Source organism: Epinephelus moara, chromosome 20 (genome assembly GCF_006386435.1).
Source record: "Epinephelus moara isolate mb chromosome 20, YSFRI_EMoa_1.0, whole genome shotgun sequence".
NCBI classification, from domain to species: Eukaryota; Metazoa; Chordata; class Actinopteri; order Perciformes; family Serranidae; genus Epinephelus; species Epinephelus moara.
In genome coordinates, this window is record NC_065525.1 from 8,410,559 (window position 1) to 8,428,084 (window position 17,526).

The following is a 17,526-nucleotide window of genomic DNA, read 5'->3' on the forward strand; positions in this document are numbered from 1 at the left end:
TAGTTCTTGAGTACGAAGTTGCTGCATCAAGTTTAAAGTTTAAGAGCTGTAGAATTTACATCTGTCACAATAGAAATACTTGGTAAGCACTGAGTTCATTGAGTCGAAAATAAATATTAACTTTCAAATTTACACAATTAGTAATTTTCTGCCAGCATTCCCCTCTTGCCGTATTTGCAGCAACAGAGCTGCTTTCTGCTGTATTTTTTTATGTTCTTAATAATAGCTATCCAATATAACAACCTGTTCCTCTTGGCTGAGGTAGGCTTTGAACCTGCGTCATGTTACAGGCCTTGGGCTGAAGTCAGACCACAACACACATTAAGTGATTTAAATATTTCTCTGTTCTCTTTATTGACCCATCTCTCAAACACTCATTTATCATTCTTACATTTCCAACCTTTCACAGTAAAACTGTTTGATAACACATTCACATTCAGTTTTCAGAAGCAATGAAAACTACTATACATCATTTACATGAAAACAGTGGCTTAGTTCAATTTGCAAAATATCACAGCATCCTGTCATTTTTAATATAATTACATAAAGATTATTACATAAACAAATTTGTTTTTGGTGTTAATGTCACAAAAAGTAGGCAGTAAATCCAAGACAGTTCTTAGGACATATTTTCACATCTTCTGGACACATGCAAAAATAATGATAAAAAAAAAATATTAAATTCGAGCAAGCAAACAAACCAAACTAAATAAAATGACAATATATAAAACTGTAGTTTTTCTGTGACACTAGAGGCAAGTCTGCTTCAGGTGTGTCTTCAAAACACAAACCAAACAATATTTTTGCACATTTTAGCATCCATTTATTACACATGACACACACACCACTGGCCATCATCTACTGAGGGACATCATGATTAAAGACATCTGAATGCACAAGATTTGCCACAACGGCACACTTTGAATTCATTGAGGTTTTAACTGCAGTACTGAAACACAACTGGAAACAAACTGGGACTAATTTGATGCAAGTTTCCAGAAATCGAACGCTGATTTGTCCACTGTGGTAAGATGAATAAAAACTAATGGCTGCCTGGAAGGAATGAATGCACATTTAAGACTTACAGGGGAAAAAAAAGCATGCTTCAGAGAATTACCACTCAAGTAAACATGATTTGCAGGTAACGGGCTAAAATAAAAAATGCATGAACACCAGACCCTTTCAGGTAAACACCCACTCTGTGTCTGCATGTATTTAAAACCAAACAGCTGGAAGACTTCACAGAAAAGCATTTTAGAAATGTTAAATATCGGTAAGAACTCAGTCCAGTCACGTCAAAGCAACATGACATGATCTCTGTATAACATCTCATATTCTCTGAGAGCCTCAAGATCTACCAGTGGATAATCTGTTTCCAAATATATAGGTTCTCATCTCACTCCCATTCTATGGTTGTGAATTATGTGCAACTGTGGACATCAGAGAAGCATTGGGATATGGGAGAAAAGTATAAAATGAGTTGTGAAAGTGAGTTCACGTTTTTGCTTTCCTGTAAAGAGTTTGTTGATTTTGAAACTTGGCATTAAAAGACAGAAGCCCTTTGGCATGGTTTATGTCTTACAAGCAGCACACACAAACACACACAATCTTGTACTTCTACTCCATTGAGGACATTCACTGACATAATGCATTCTCGAGCTCCTTACCTTAACCTGAACTATCACAACTAAATGCTCAACCCTAACCCTTACTCTAATCTTGAACTCAACCAAATTCTAACCTGAGCCTTAAAGGAATACTATGTATCACGTTGAACTCATAATTCATGAAGTAAACTTTCTCACATGGTGAACAAAGAATCCAAAACAGATGAACATTCTTCATTAACTGAGGTAATCAGGGTCCAAATTTAACAAAAGCAGAACTATATTAAAACATTTGTTTAAAAAACTTTCATACACCTTGTGCAGTATAATTCAAGTCTCACTTATCCAGGCCAACATATGCATTTTTGCTATAACCTTACAATATAAAACACTTCAGCCTAGAGCCTGTGCCCTGAGCATGCGCACGCTCGTGCAGAGTTCAAACACAAGCACCTGCTCAGGTACACTACTCAGCCATGCATGAGACAGTTTGTACTAATGTATTTTGAATTGTGAGGTTTTAGCAAAAATGCATGTGTTTGGGAAGTACCGAGCATATGACTGGATAAACGAGACTGGACTCTACTGCACGAGTTGCATGAGAGTTTGCAAACAGATGTTTTGATATTGTTTTGCTGTTGTTAAACACAGTCCCTGTTTGCTTCAATCCATGAAGACTGTTTGCCTTTTCTGGATTCTTCCCTCTGGAGCCATGCCAGGAAAACAATGTTTTCTCCATTAATTCAAGGTAACACACAGTGAGTGGATATCCAAGTGATCAGTACTCCTTTAAAACCACGCCTGAACCCTCAAACCTGTATTTAAAGGTCTGTTAAAGGTGAGGGCAGGTCTAAATGTCCTCACTTTGCGAAAATTTCCTTACTCTGTATACCTGACTTAAATCTTAACCAACATGCTGTTACATGCAAACACAGCAAAGTACAATCTGGACTTTTCACCCCACAGCAGCAGGGCATCTCTAAAAATTGTTTGCTCTCTCTCCCGAAGGCAAGTCTGTCTGCAAATAGATCTACTGTCTGAACTCAAAGTCATCATCCAGTGTAGCCTCAGCGCTGAACACTTCAGCACCCAAAGTACATACATTCAGTTTTTCTATCCATAGTCTGTGGATGGATTTTGCCACCAGTCTTGACATGAACACACACATACACTAACAAATGCACACACTTAATTATGGGTCTGCGTGTTTTTGTAAACAAAAAAAACAAACAACGAAAAAACAGAAAGACAAAAAGCCACAAGGTACATGGAATAAAACAGACATTTTTCTTCCAGTGAGTTTGCTAAAACAATGAAATGCTATTACCAAAGTCTACGGAAGACACAGATCAGTCTAAACACACACGGTTGGCTTCTTCACGCAGGGAAAAAATCGTAAGACCTGTAATATGGTTTATAATCATATTCCCTCAATAGTTAAACATATCACAGGTTTTACCTCAGTAGGAATTCATATAATTAATGGCTTCACTTCCAAAAGTTCCCTAAGACGACTCCAATCTCAACCATGTGCGGTCCCTTTAACAATCCAGTGCTTGCTAATGCAGCAGTGCTTTACAGGTTAAAAACACACCCTTAGAGGTCCCAGCAAAGCGCAGTTTCTGATTTGGTTAGAAACAAGTCATAGGCACTGGTTTAGTTCTCGGTTGCAAAGAGAGCAAAAGAAGTCCTTTCGTTAAATATACAGAATGTCTGTATGTATACAAGATAACATGCATCTGCAAAACTTGCAGGGAGCTGCAGGTTCAGCTGTCACCTCTCTGTAGTGCAGCAGGTAGTGTGGGATGAACTGTTGCTAGGGTCTCTTGTGACTGCAGCAACCTACGAAACAAAATGGAATATATTATTCCCTCCATTGGACATGCAGTTTAAAAATGTCTTCAAGGTTAAGTTATGCTGATTTTTTCTAATCTCATAAAAAGACTAAAACCAACAATGTGCGACCAAAAACATTTACTAAGCCCGTCTGTGGCCAACAGTCCAAACTGAGCCATATTTGTTCCTACCAAGACATATATCTTTAAACAGAATTACTATGCTTCGTGGTTGTATGCCTCCGTAAACCAGTCGTTGCGATGACAGTTTACGTCTATTTCTGTGAAAATATGGATGCTTCACACACATCTTCCCCTCCACAGCACAGAAGATCTGTACAATCAGCAGTTTCAAGGTGGACACCCAAAATTACTGTCACCAATTCGGTATCTGACCAAATATCTCCTCTTCTTTTCCTGAAATATGACATTGAATAATGGCTGTTTTTTCAGAACATTATGATGTCACAGTGAAGTTGACCTTTGATCCTTTGGATATAAAATGTCATCACTTCATCATTTTATTCTTTTAGACGTGTGTGTGAAAGTTTGTCATAATTAGCGTAAGAATTCTTGAATTATGGTCAAAAACATGTTTTGTGAGGTCACACTGACCTTCGACCATCAAATTCCAATCAGTAACTCGTATTGCAGCGGTGCCTGGCTAACGTGACGTGTGTTGTTGTGCTGCTGCCGTGGTCCTGCCAGATGCCTCCTGCTGCTGCTGTTGTTATCATTAGTTATACTTCTACTGTTATTATACACATATGATTATTGTCACACATGTATACTATCAGATATTAATATATCATTATTAATTATAATATTATTACTTTCATTAATGTTGTTGTAAGCTACTGTCATTACCGTCTGTCCTGCATCTCTCTCTGTCTCTCTCTCTGTCTCATTGTGTCACACAGTTTACTGTTAATTTATTATGTTGATCTGTTCTATACGACATCTATTGCATGTCTGTCCGTCCTGGAAGAGGGATCCCTCCTCAGTTGCTCTTCCTGAGGTTTCTACTGTTTTTTTCCCCCTGTTAAAGGGGTTTTTTTGGGGAGTTTTTCCTTATCCGCTGTGAGGGTCCAAAGGACAGAGGGATGTCGTATGCTGTAAAGCCCTGTGAGGCAAACTGTGATTTGTGATATTGGGCTTTATAAATAAAATTGATTGAATTGATTGAATTGAGTTCATCGTTGAGTCCAAGAGGACATCTGTGCCAAATTTGAAAAAAGAAAAGTTCATGAGAATAGGACAGATGGGCGAACAGACAACCCAAAAACATCAATGCCTCCGGCCATGGCTGTTACTGGTGCAGACAAGACCTGTTTTTGGAAGACTTTTTGAAGATAAAAACACTTTCAGACCACTGATTAATAGGGGTGCACGATAACTATCGGGCCGATAATTATCGGAATTATTACGTCATTCCGATAAGTCCGATATCATGACGAATAGCCCCGATAACATATATAATTTTGTCAGCACGGCAGTGCCCCGCTCTCACTATGAGACCTGAATGGCCTGCAGTGAATGCTGAATTCAAGTGACGTCAGCATAATCAGAAAAACTCTTTCTAACTGGGAAAATTCATGAATACCCCCTCATGTCAGAAAACAACTCGTTAACTCGGTCATAATTTCACACAGATGCGCACACTCTCTCTTTCTCACACACACACACACACACACACACACACACACACACACACACACACAGATGCGCACACTCTCTCTCACAATTTGCATGGTATACTGGTACCAACGGTAGACCGCGGCACTAAAACTCCACAGTACTTATCAGTGTTTCCAAAAAAAACACACATTTGGTATTCGGTGGAATAAGTGAAAAGCAAGGCCAAATAATAGCGGCGTGTTTTGATAACGTAATCAAACAGCGTGTGGTGATGGACAGAGTAAAATGTCGGCAGTGTGGCGATAAACAGTAGACAGAGTAAAATGTCGGCAGTGTGGCGATAAACAGTAACGGCGAATCCCGGCGGTTGTGGGTTGAACGGGGGTCACAGACACGGACAGGAATACGTATTCCTGTCAAATACTGAACGGGGGTCACAGACACGGACAGGAATACGTATTCCTGTCAAATACGGCGGTGCATGATAACGTCTTACCGGCGAAGAAGTCTGGCTCCAGGTGAATAACTTGTTGTCATGACTGCCCAAAAGTACCTGAACAGCTGAGCCATGGGGGCATGTGGCCTATCAGAGGAGAAACTTTAGGGACTGTTCGTTACTTATGAAGGGACTTGTCAGGGGAGGATGGTGGCTGGTTGATTTTTATTTCATTTATTTATTTTATTTTGATCCCCTATTCCCTATGTTAATCACTTATTGATGCTGTTTTTGAAGTATGAATAAGCCTATGTTAATCACTTATTGATGCTGTTTTTGAAGTATGAATAAGTCAATAAGTAATTTGTTCCTTTGAAATATCATTGATGTATTATAGAAAAGTGATTTATCTTTTTATAAATGACAAAAGGCACATCTGCCTCATTTTTGCTGTGGTATAGTGATACTACTCAGAACCGTGATACTGTCACTGGTATCGTACCGTGGGTCCCAATTTTGGTACCGTGACACCACTATCTCAAACACACACAGACTCTGTGTCTCTGTCTCTGTCTCTCCTGATATGAGATAAAAGAACAACTGAACCCCATTTACCTTAGTGAAAAGGTATTCACTTGAATGGAACCATAAGCCAAAATTCTTTAAACTTATTTTTTTGTTACTATGGAATGCACTTTTTCAGTTTGTTTACATAGACAAGTCTAACTTGTTCAGTGCAATCATTTTCTATATATATTTATTTTTTTGACCTTCTGGAATTAACTTTTTCAGTTTGTAATCCCGATGCATGTATTTTCATCAGTTCAAGGGGCCTTTATTTTTATATCAGTAAGTAATGCACCTTATTTAAATTGATGTTCATTTGAGATATCAAATAGTTTTTTTGTTTGATATCTTTTCGAAAATGTTTGAGATGCTTGCCAATAGTTTCTCATTGGAAAAAATAAACATCTCTTCATTTAAAGAGTCAAAACTGTTTTGGTTTTGTTCATAGTATTGATGTCATGATCTTAGGGATATATATATATATATATATATACAAAAAATGTATATGTGTGTGTGTGTTATCGGTTATCAGTTATCGGTATCGGCCTTTAGGAGCTGAAAGTTATCGGTATCGGTATCGGTTTAAAAGAAAAGTTATCGTGCATCCCTACTGATTAATAACATTTTTCCAAATTACCAGTAGTACTAGTCCAAGGATAAGATAATTCCTTATTCCAAAGTGTTTTTCTCTCATTAAAGTGAACAATTTCCATGAAAACATTAACTTAATTCCAAACCTTTGTATAGTCTGTCACGTTTTCAAGCCACTGAGAGAACAGTTGTGGTTTTGAGTATGTTGTCAAATCCTCAACAATTTTTTCAAGAAAAAAAAACCAATGCAGTAGGTTTTAGACAATAATGGTAGTTCCCAGTAGTAGCATCAAAAAAAGACACCTTCTTCCTTCCACTGATCTGACTCCGGCACTGAGATAAACTGGAAAAAAAAAGACTATGAAAAAACTGGGTTAGTTTGATTGGAAAATTACATGAAAATTTCACACAAAGGGGCTTTGTTTTTAATCAGGTTTTCCATTATCACCCATCTGTATATATTCGGTTCAAAAATAAAATAAAAAATCTAAATTAAGGCTTGTTTTTGGTCCTGGATGCAGGGCGTAAAATTAACATTTTACCTCATCTGCCACTGGCTAGTCTGGCTAGCCAAACATATTTTTCACCAGCCAAGTAAAAAAATTGTGCCTTATTTGACGAAAAATAATTACCTCATGTTTTTAGTATGAAAATCCAACTTTAGGAAAATCCAACCCTGTCCTCTGTGTTTCTTTGGCGTGCTTGCGGCAAAGGCTGCAGCTTATCGTGTTGGTGTGCGGGTCATAGGTCAGCCATGACCGCAGCTGGCCAGCCTCGTCTAGTTTCCGTTTTTCAATAAAATGCCCCGCGACATTTGTACTCCGTTTAACTGTCTGTTCTTCTTGGACCTGGAGTCGGACTTCTCTGTCGCCGGTAAGCCGTTATCTTGCGCCGCAGAGCCCTATGAGCCTCCGCCGTATTCCTGTCTGTGACCCCCGTTCAACCCACAACCGCCAGGATTCGCTTTTCCTTCCTGCTGCTGGTTGAAACGTGATAATAGGGGCGCCCACTCCACTAACTTGGCGTGGAAATGAGCGGTAGTCTAGAAAACTGGCGAGTTTTTTGGGTTTTTTTGGAGGGCGCTATGCCCCTCACATCGATTGCGCCCTGGGCGGTCGGCCACATTGCCCATAGCAAAAACCGTCCCTGGACACAGCTGGCAGAAATGGTCGAAGCACATAAAAAACCCACATGCAATTCAAAATTTTCCATTGGCCACTGGCGGGTGTGTGTTTTTGTTTTACACGCCAAACTCATTTTTTACCTGCCATTGGCACTTGGCGGGTGTTAATTTTACGCCCTGCCTGGATGCTTTTGGGCTGGGACACATGCCGCATCTTATACCGCCTGGAAAATGTGAGGTTGCCAGAAATCCAGAGTTCGGAGCTGATTTTCTTTCCAGGCATTATTTTTTCTAAGTGTGTATTAGGCCCAAAATAATGTCTGAGGGAAAGATGTTAAGCAGCCTTGCACTAGAATGATCAGCTTCTCTCCCATATTTATCACAGACTGATGTTCATGCAAGAAAGGAAAGACATCTGCCGGTTGTGATTAACTGCTCTTCGTCACGTGACATGCCATGCACGTTGCTGCATTTCAAGAGTTTGTTTGCCCAGAAAAATAGGCACTTTGGAACTCTTGTGCACGGCAACAGCATCGCTCTCGCTTTAGCCTTACACACGTCTACATCGAGTGCAATGAATTTGAGGGCGTTAAAAATGCATCATGTGTAGGGGCCTTTAAAGGGTTTCTGAAGCTCTGGCGGAAAGCAACTGCTTATGACTTACAGCCTTATTAGATATGAATGTGGTCAAAATTGATTTTGTGTAAGAGAGAAGACATGTGAAGCCATACATGTAACGACTGTCTAAATATTGTATAAAGAAGACATAAAAAAATTAAAGCTGTTCCTTTAGTATGTATGTAAATGCTCGGAATTCTTCCAATTCTCAATCCAGCCACCCGGCAGATGAGCGACAGCTCTGTGGAGCACAGCGATCTGCAAAGTTAAATATTTGGCTGTAGTGGAATCATTGTGTCACTGGGAGTTTTGGGGAATGCCAGTTGAGGATGTCACATTTCATAACATGCAGTGTCATCACGCCCCGTCCCGCCGAGTAGCAGTGTGGAAACATCACCTTGGGCGCCAGACAAGCCATTCAGCGACACACTCATCCTTCAGTGTAATGCATCAGTCTCAGTCTACTTCACTCCATCCATCCCCCCCCCTCCCAACATCTCTCTCCTCGTAACTGCTGGCAAAACTGCTCAGGCCTGTGTTTCACACCTCAGTCTGTTCTAAGATCAGCTCTAACAAACAGCAAACTGACTGAGACACAGGTCATCATGTGAAGTCATTAAAAAAAAACAACAAAAAAAACAGATCAGTCTAAACAAAAACACAAAATGTGTTTACTCATCTCCATGTCAGTTGAGTCTACATCGTAATCTGTAAAACCCAAACAGCAAAGAGTTTGGATGAAGGCTGAGACGCAGCCACAGATGCAAACAATCAACAGCTCACAGAAAGGCTCCAAAAATCCCTCAAATTTGTAAAAACAGCTTGTGGAGAAGCACAGAGTCTGAAGTTATGATACGAGGGCACACTGCCTCCATTAATCAGTAATTATCTTCTAGAGCATCTCAGTGTATTAATCGGTCTCAAAAACACCAAGGCATTTTCATGCACCTGTTTTCAAGCGGAATTTTAATTTGACTGGAATTTGCAGAAATTTCAGACCCACAATCAAAAAAGTTGTTACACTTGGCCGAGGTGAGGAAGAGACGGAAAATAGCGACGGATTAAAAGTCTGAAGTTTGTGGAGTGATGAGGAGACTGTAACGCTCCTCAAATCAATACAGTACATGAAACAAACAAATGTCATATTTCCATCATGTTTTCCACAGTTTGATGTTTGAGGGACCCTTTTTGATTACTTCATCTCATTGTTCCTTTTTCTTCTGCAATTGTTTAATGGCACCAAACTACAGAATTAATGTCACCAGTTGTTATTCTATGCGCATTAATTTGCGTTTAACCCTGTTAGCCCATTTCGCCTCTGTCAGCCCAGAATAAATGTTGAAACTGTACATTTCTTCAAACCATGGATATGTTACATTTGTACATTTCAGATTTATCATATTTAACTTTTGCTAAAAAGACGTAGTATATAAGTTGACTTTGTCATTGGATGGTGGAGGGGATGGTGGGTGGGTTGACACCTACTGTGGGCGAGACTGCTGTAAAGCTGCAACAAAACCTGTTGTTTGTTTAGCGAGACATTACTGCGTTTCTAAAGGGGATTGTGCCACCAAAACTGGTTATTTAAAGCCAAAATATAATCTTTTCCATAACCAAGTGGTTTTTGTACCTAAACCTGACTACATGTTAATTACAGTGTTGTTGAAATGTTAAGTTTAAACATATTTATTACATAATAATGTACACATGTAACATTATCCATGGTTTGCTAAAACCCACAATGCCAACATTTATTTATTCAAGCTGCATTGATTTTGCACTTGTAAACAACTGATTATTTTGGCAATTTAGATGAAACTGAACAAGGCTGAAACATCTAACTACACACAGCTTAGTGAGATGAGAGAATATATGGTTAGTAATCCAGCTGTTGTATCCAAAACTATGTTCTTAATGAGGCTGGGAAGACATTAATTTTAATAAAAGATATGTGTGCACATCATTTGTCAATTAGGGCTGCAACGATTCGTCGACGTAGTCGACAAAAATCGATAATAGAAATAGTCGACAATGAATTCCATTGTCGACAATTGTCGCCAGACGTGTTTTTCCAACGGAGTGAGGCATCTCACTTCATTACAATCTCTGCCGAGAGTCGCACATGCGCAATAGCGTCTCTGCCGAGCGGTAACGTATACATAAATGGCGGCGTCCTACACAGCAGCTACGCGTACCAAAACTTCTAAAGTTTGGGAGCATTTTAGCCTGGATACGGCGAATAAAAAGATTACTTGCAAGGTTTGCAAAGCAGACCTTGCGTATCACGGCAGCACCTCGGTGATGCACGAACATTTAAAGAGAAAGCACGTCGGACAGTTGAACGAAACGGAGTCTGACTCGCCTCGGTAAGATTCAAGTAACATTCAAGCCAATACGTTTTGTTTTTGATGTACATTGTACATTTTATAAGCGTATTTTCGCTTTAAAAGAGAGCTTTAACGTTATGCCTGACTGTGCCTGACAAAAGTATTTTAAATTAAATGCATGCAGTCCGAAGAAGAGAGCCACCATGGACCCCTTTCTGCAAAAGAAGCAGACGTGCACCCCGCAACAGGCGACTGCCCTCACTGAGTCAGTATTGCAGATGCTGATCTATGATATGAGGCCGCTCTCCATGGTCGATGGTGCCGGGTTTCAACAGATGATAACCCAGTTCAACCCAGACTACATCCTGCCAAACTGAACGACATAGCCTGAGCCTCATGTTGATTTTAAACCTGGTCTGTCCACCATGACAGGTTTGTGTCCAGGTTGTATCACACAGTCCATGTTTACAACTTGAATTTGGACAACTCTGAATGCTTTATTTTCAGCTGTGTATCTACAAACATCAGTCGTTAAAACCGTTAGATTTCAGACTGTTGAGAATTGTAAAGTTCTTTTGCAACAGACTGTGCAGTTGACCACTGAATGTACTTCACAAAATGCACTTAATATTTGTTTTGTTTACTGTTTTACTGCTGCTAATGTGCCTGCCCTTGGTTTACAGGAAAAAATGTTTACTTGATTTTAATTTATTATTCATTTTTTATAAAACACATTTGCCTGTCCTTAAAAAATGGACAGAGGTTTATTTATTTATGGATTTATGTCTATACTGACCGAGCACTGTGCCTAATTGGTTTTAGATAGGACATTTTTATTTACTTTTTGTATGAACCGGCCTATCAGCAGCAAAGTTGAATAAAAGATGCATTTTTCATTGAAGTACCCATCTTTCTTGTGTTTATCATTTGCCATATAATTAAAGCAACCTCATGCTAAATTTAAGAAAAATTTAATAATTATCTGATTAGTCGACTAATCGTTTCAATAGTCGGCGACTAGTCGACTATTAAAATAGTCGTTAGTTGCAGCCCTATTGTCAATGTCATAATATTTTTCAAATGTAAGTTTAGGTTACTGACAAAATGCTGAAAGATCTTTTTTCCATCTTAATACTATATTTTCTTTGTTTTAATGAGAAGCCCAGTTCATACCTTTATAGCTTACTTTGCACAAAAGTCAACAAAATGTTTGTCAAAGTGTGGATGTTCCTTTACCTTTTTCAAATGTGTTTGTCTGCAGGAAGGTGAGCTCCTCCTGTTTGCAATGACTCGACATAGGCCAAGGCACTCTGCATGGAGGTCAGACAGTAGCCCTCCTCTCCTATCAAATAGCTGCAAAACAGAAATGAAAGTTAACATGCCATCTGTAAGTTCAAGTAGAAAAGGTAAAGTTGAGTTCTTCCATTTATCTGAACTTTTTCAAAGAAAACTGTAAGATGACAAACAGAGACACAAACACAAAACTATTTCATTCTGACAGAACTAAACAAAATGAGGCTTAACTGCCCACAAATATGCCAAACATGCCAGCGCAGAATAGATTCAATTTATTCATTTTGCTGAAATCACCACATCAACATTTTCCCATAGTGAGCAAAGGACCAAACATCTCTGCTCAATGTTCAACACTTTGGTACATTAGTATCAAATAGTTGGGCAGCATGAGGAAAGAGGGGGGTGATGGATGGAGAAGAACAAGTGATTAAGGAGGAGATTTGTTCAGATACAGCAGAAGAGAGACAGAAGGGGACTGAAGAGCAAGTCAACTCTGGCTGACCTCGACTAACTAGAGCAAGACACGAGACCGACTGTTGCCAAGACGCTGCACTGCACACAAAGAGTGAGAAAGGAGATAAGAAGATGCTTATCTCTTGACTGAAAAAAGTAGTAGGTCTGAAAAAAATATAACTAATGTGGTGTTAGCCTGGCACAATACCCAGAATGTCCGTGTTAAAGTTAAATATATAAAAATGCAACTACAAACCATAACAAGCAACCACAAAGCATTGTAGCATACACAATCCTAATTTCATCAACAAAAACTATGATGGAAAATATTTGTTGGCAATCTTTCTTCACCCACAAAGAAAATCTGACACCAACTTAAAAACTAACCTCAGAAAATAAAAAGGTTGACTAAATGTATATTTATTTCTGTTGTTTCTGTTTCTGTTGTTCCTGACTGGTTTAACAGATATATTTGGGTTGCAGTGAAGTCATGTTTCTGCCAGTAATGTTTGCTAACGCAAGTGGCTCTTGGAAGGCCTAAATTCACAGAACCATATTTCCATAACAAAAAGTCCTAATACTGAATTTATCACGATATTAAGAAACGGAAAAAAATGATAATAATAATAATAATCCTTTAAAAATGTATTTTAAAAAATAAACTGGTTTTGCCATTTTCTCTTAGGTCTAAGCCTGTGTCTGAGAGTTACGCCCTCTACTGCTCAAACAAAACAATACAATCAGGGCTTATTGTAACCCAGCTCAGCCCTAGCTAACTGTGTTAGGTACCAAGTGGCACAGATTCTACCTCTATAGAATAAACGACTAATTGGACCAGTACATCAGAAATTTTTAGGTTCACTAACTGGAGAGATGAGAAATTAACTAAAAGCAGTTGAGTAGCAAAACTAAAATGACACTCATGGACAGCAGGTAAGTTTTAAAGGAAAAGTTGCATTGTATTATTTGTGTTTGACAACAGGAAAAATGCATGAAACAAAAACAATAAACAAAGTCAATGTGTTTCGTTCCTTTAACAATTGATTGATCACATCAAATCTCTTTCACACACAAGGATAAATCGTCTTATTACCTTTAAAACTTTTCTTTTTTTTTTTTTTTTTTTTAAATTGGTTTGAATAGTTAATTCAGCTTTTTAAATGTTTAAATGAAATGGAACTCTTGTTTGAAGCTTTTAAGAGCATCTAACAACCTTTTAGCTTCTTTTAAATTGTGGGTTCGATCACCCTTTGTGTTTTTTTTTTCTATTTAGATTTTTTTTTCTATTTAGACAACTTGGTTTTAACTTAACTTATTAATTATTAACTTATTAACTATTTGGAAGACTTTACACTGAACCTTATGTATTTTAAAGGGGTTTTTTTCTCTTTACTGTGGTCCTTTAATTTTTTTCTTTAACCTTAAACACGCATATGAATTCACATATTCACATATTAAAGAAGAATTTGTATCACATGTATTCACAATTGAATATCAACAACAACAATCAGTTTCAAAGTCCTTGTTCCTTTTTCTCTGCTTTTTTTTTAGTTTGAGAGAGAAAAGAAAATGAAATACAATAATAGTCAATGAACTTGTCCTTTAAACACTGGCAATTATTTGTCCTACCAGTTCCAGCGGGTAACACAGTTCATATGATAGGGTGACCATATTTTGATTTCCAAAAAAGAGGACACTCGGACAGCCACGACATAGCCTACTTAAATGATACTCGCAGTTTACTCAAAGATGCCTTATATTTAAAATTTATATATATGGATAGAAAATTCAGTTATATTACAAAATAATATCTCTCAAAGACAGAAATTCAGATAGGCCCCAATAGGGGACACATACACACACTAGAGTGTGGCGATCCGAGCCCGACGGTACCCGACGGGTCGGGCCGGGTTTGGTCAAAAATGTAGCTATAAATTGTATTCGGGCTCGGGTCGGATTCGGTCAGCTTTCAGTGAAAATGTAGTGTAAAAATAAATAAAATCCTATTGTCTGTCCTGTTTATTGCTTGGGCACTGTTATTTACGTGACAACACCTGAACATAACACACACAGACACACATTGGCTGTTTGTTTCTACCTCTCCCCTCGCTGGAAGTCTCGGACCTCCAGCCGCCCGCCTCCGCCTTGATTAAACGCTGAAAATAAAATAAAAGAGGGAGACAGGTTTTTCCTATTTTATCTTATTTTGTTTTATTTCTCCCTCTCCTCTCGCTAGAAGCGTCGGACCTCCCGCCTCCCGCTCCCGTCTCAAACACGGAGGTCTCCCTCTCCGCAGCTGAGCACCCACGGCGCACGCCCGGCCTGTTAAATAGCCTGTAACCACTGTGTGACACAAACTCAGTGCTTTGGTCATTAAATAATGTCGGGCTCGGTTCGGGTTCGGACAGAAATATGCTGCCCTTGCCGCACTCTAACACACACACACACAAACACGCGGAAACCCGGACATTATCATCAGTTTATAAAACGCCCATGGACGTCCTGGACGGGACGTGAACAGTGGACATGTCCGGGCAAAAGAGGACGTTTGGTCAGCCTATCATATGATTCAGGATCGTTCCATCTACTGGGCTTGGTTCGCCACTACCGTTCAACTCCGTCACCACCACGCACGCAGTGAGGAGACCAGCAGTAGAATCACGCACGAGGAATCCAACGCTGACACACTCGAAGAGAAACTCAGAGAAACCAAAGGCAAAGAAAAAGACCCGGCCTAAAAGGCCAAAAGAAAATTATTTTCTGTTACAACTCCGAAATTAATTATGCATTTACTCTGCAAAATTTTACATATTCAGTGCTTTCCTTTACATACATGAAAACATTACAACATTGATCTGCTGCCCCGACCCAGCTTCTCATCTAGCTTTGCCACGCTGCGCACCTAAAACACACGCGCGCACACAAAAGCGGGCCGACTAGCTTCTTCAATTACATTCAAAACTTGAACGTAACAGACAATAACCATCAATTTTCTCACTCAGTTAACATATAACACCGGTCAGAATCAATAAATAATCCACACACAAAAAACAACAGCAAAATTCACTCACCAGAAGTTCAACGTAATGTGTTTCCAAGCGGGTGAAACTCCACGGCTCACACCCAATGCAGCTACCAGTCCGCTTTAGCAGAGCCAGGTGACATAAGGAAAAATCAGCATGAATTTAGCATGTAGCTTCTCTCAACTCCCGTAATTTTGAGCGTACTTAGGCAGCTAATTACCTGTTGCTAGCAACAGGGCAGCTAAAGGAAAAAACACGAGGCAACTTACATCTTCACCGAAGTAACACGACGTACAATAGCTTATCCTCGTCGGTTCTTCATCTATTAACATCCAGGAATAACTTCCCCAAGGTCTAGCTCGTTAACTACGCACTAACGCAAATTCCTGATTGGCTGGCTGCATCTACTCCCCTGTTGCCATGCGGAAGTCGCGTGAGCCACTAGATAAAGGAAATTTTCACAAAAAAAAAATGTCACCCAGCATCTACAAATAGCTGGAAATAACCGCATTTCACATCATTTTACAAAATAATATCCTTGTTATAAAGATTTTAAATCTTTAATTCTGTAATTTATTGAACCACAGTGTACTATTTTATATATATATTTTTCTAACTCCCATTTATTCTCTTTTAAAGAAAATTAAATATGAACTGAACTGCTGTTTTATGTCATCTATTTATAATCATATTTTTTTTTTTCAGTGTTATGACTAACCTTTAGTGACCTGGGTTACACCATACTGTCCTCGCAATGAGTCCTCATACAGAGCTAGACAGTTAGCGAACAGTCTTGTTCTCCAATAACCACAAGGCGTGACTTTTCATGAAAATTTAATGGAGACCAGTTACTGTAAAACTGCAACAAAAATACAAAATGCAAACACAAATCAGATTCTGAATACTTATCACACTGACATGACTATATCTGAAATAAAATATACCGAGTAGCAGAGCAAAGCACGTTAGCCAGTTAGCAAAGTTAGGCTACAGGTCATTTTAGCTGAATTTACAGAAAAACAAATGTACAGAAAACATATTGTGCATGTCATATCTATTAAATGTTAAACCAAAATACTCATGGACAAATAGTGTCCAAGGCAACAACGCTGAAGACAAAACTGCAGCAGGAGAAGCGGTCACCATATGCTATTCACCATGTGCTCCTTAACTCTGAGGGAAATTCCCTGCTCTACAGCTACTGCTATTGAGTAACCAAAAGGGGGCACTGCAGTCCACAAAACCTATTTAAATATTAAATGCGCTCAAACAGAGGGCAGAACAGGGCTTGTCATTAAACTATTTTTTTTTAAATAAAATAAACACGGTAAGGTAGGTGTCAGTCTGTATGCCCCCAGTTTTAAGAAACGGCAGGAGTGCCGAAACGCAGGCAAAGCAATGTGCTGCTGTGGATGGGGGTCAGTAGCAAAACATATTTTAGACACCTAAAAAAATGCCACCTAACAAAGTTCGACACTTTAAGTGTACACAATTTTGGGAGCGCTTCACCTTTCCGTCACACAGCCTGTTCTAACAGGGAAAGTGTTAACGACTTCAGTTCCACAACTATGCTCTCGTCAAAGCCACCACACTCCATTGACAAAAACAGTAATTTCACATCGCTGAACACAGGAGCTGCAGCTCTACTGCTGCGTCAATCAGTTATTTGGTTTGTGTTATTGTGTGACTTTAGTGAATCTGAACTAAACGCTTAAGTCACACAGTAGCACAAACTAACTGATAGCAACAGTAGTAGACCAGCAGCTCCTGCATTCAGTGGGGTTAAATTTCTGTTTTTGTCAATGGAGTCTGGCTTTGAAGAGAGCTATATAACCGCTTCAATTCCTCATCGGAAATTACTGTCTGACGACAAGGTAAAGTAGTGAAAATATTCTCAATATAGCACACACTTAAACTGATACAGATTTTTTTTAGGTAGGATTTTTTTTTTTTCAGTTGGCTGAGATACGTGTTGCTGACTTCATCCACAGCAGTGCATTGCTTTGTGTCTG

At 39.0% G+C, this 17,526-nt stretch overlaps 1 protein-coding gene across 1 annotated transcript in view; it reads right to left on the bottom strand.

Annotated features, from left to right (window-relative positions):
* Positions 1-326: 326 nt before the first annotated feature.
* Positions 327-17,526, bottom strand: part of vps9d1 (VPS9 domain containing 1) — a 57,434-nt gene continuing 40,234 nt past the window's right edge. Inside the window, exons 16-17 of the mRNA XM_050072634.1 lie at positions 11,979-12,095; positions 327-3,449 (exon numbers count right to left, since the gene is read on the bottom strand). Of these exons, the coding sequence (XP_049928591.1) occupies positions 11,984-12,095 (112 nt within the window). The 3' untranslated portion in view covers positions 327-3,449; positions 11,979-11,983. The remainder of the gene's footprint in view (positions 3,450-11,978; positions 12,096-17,526) is intronic.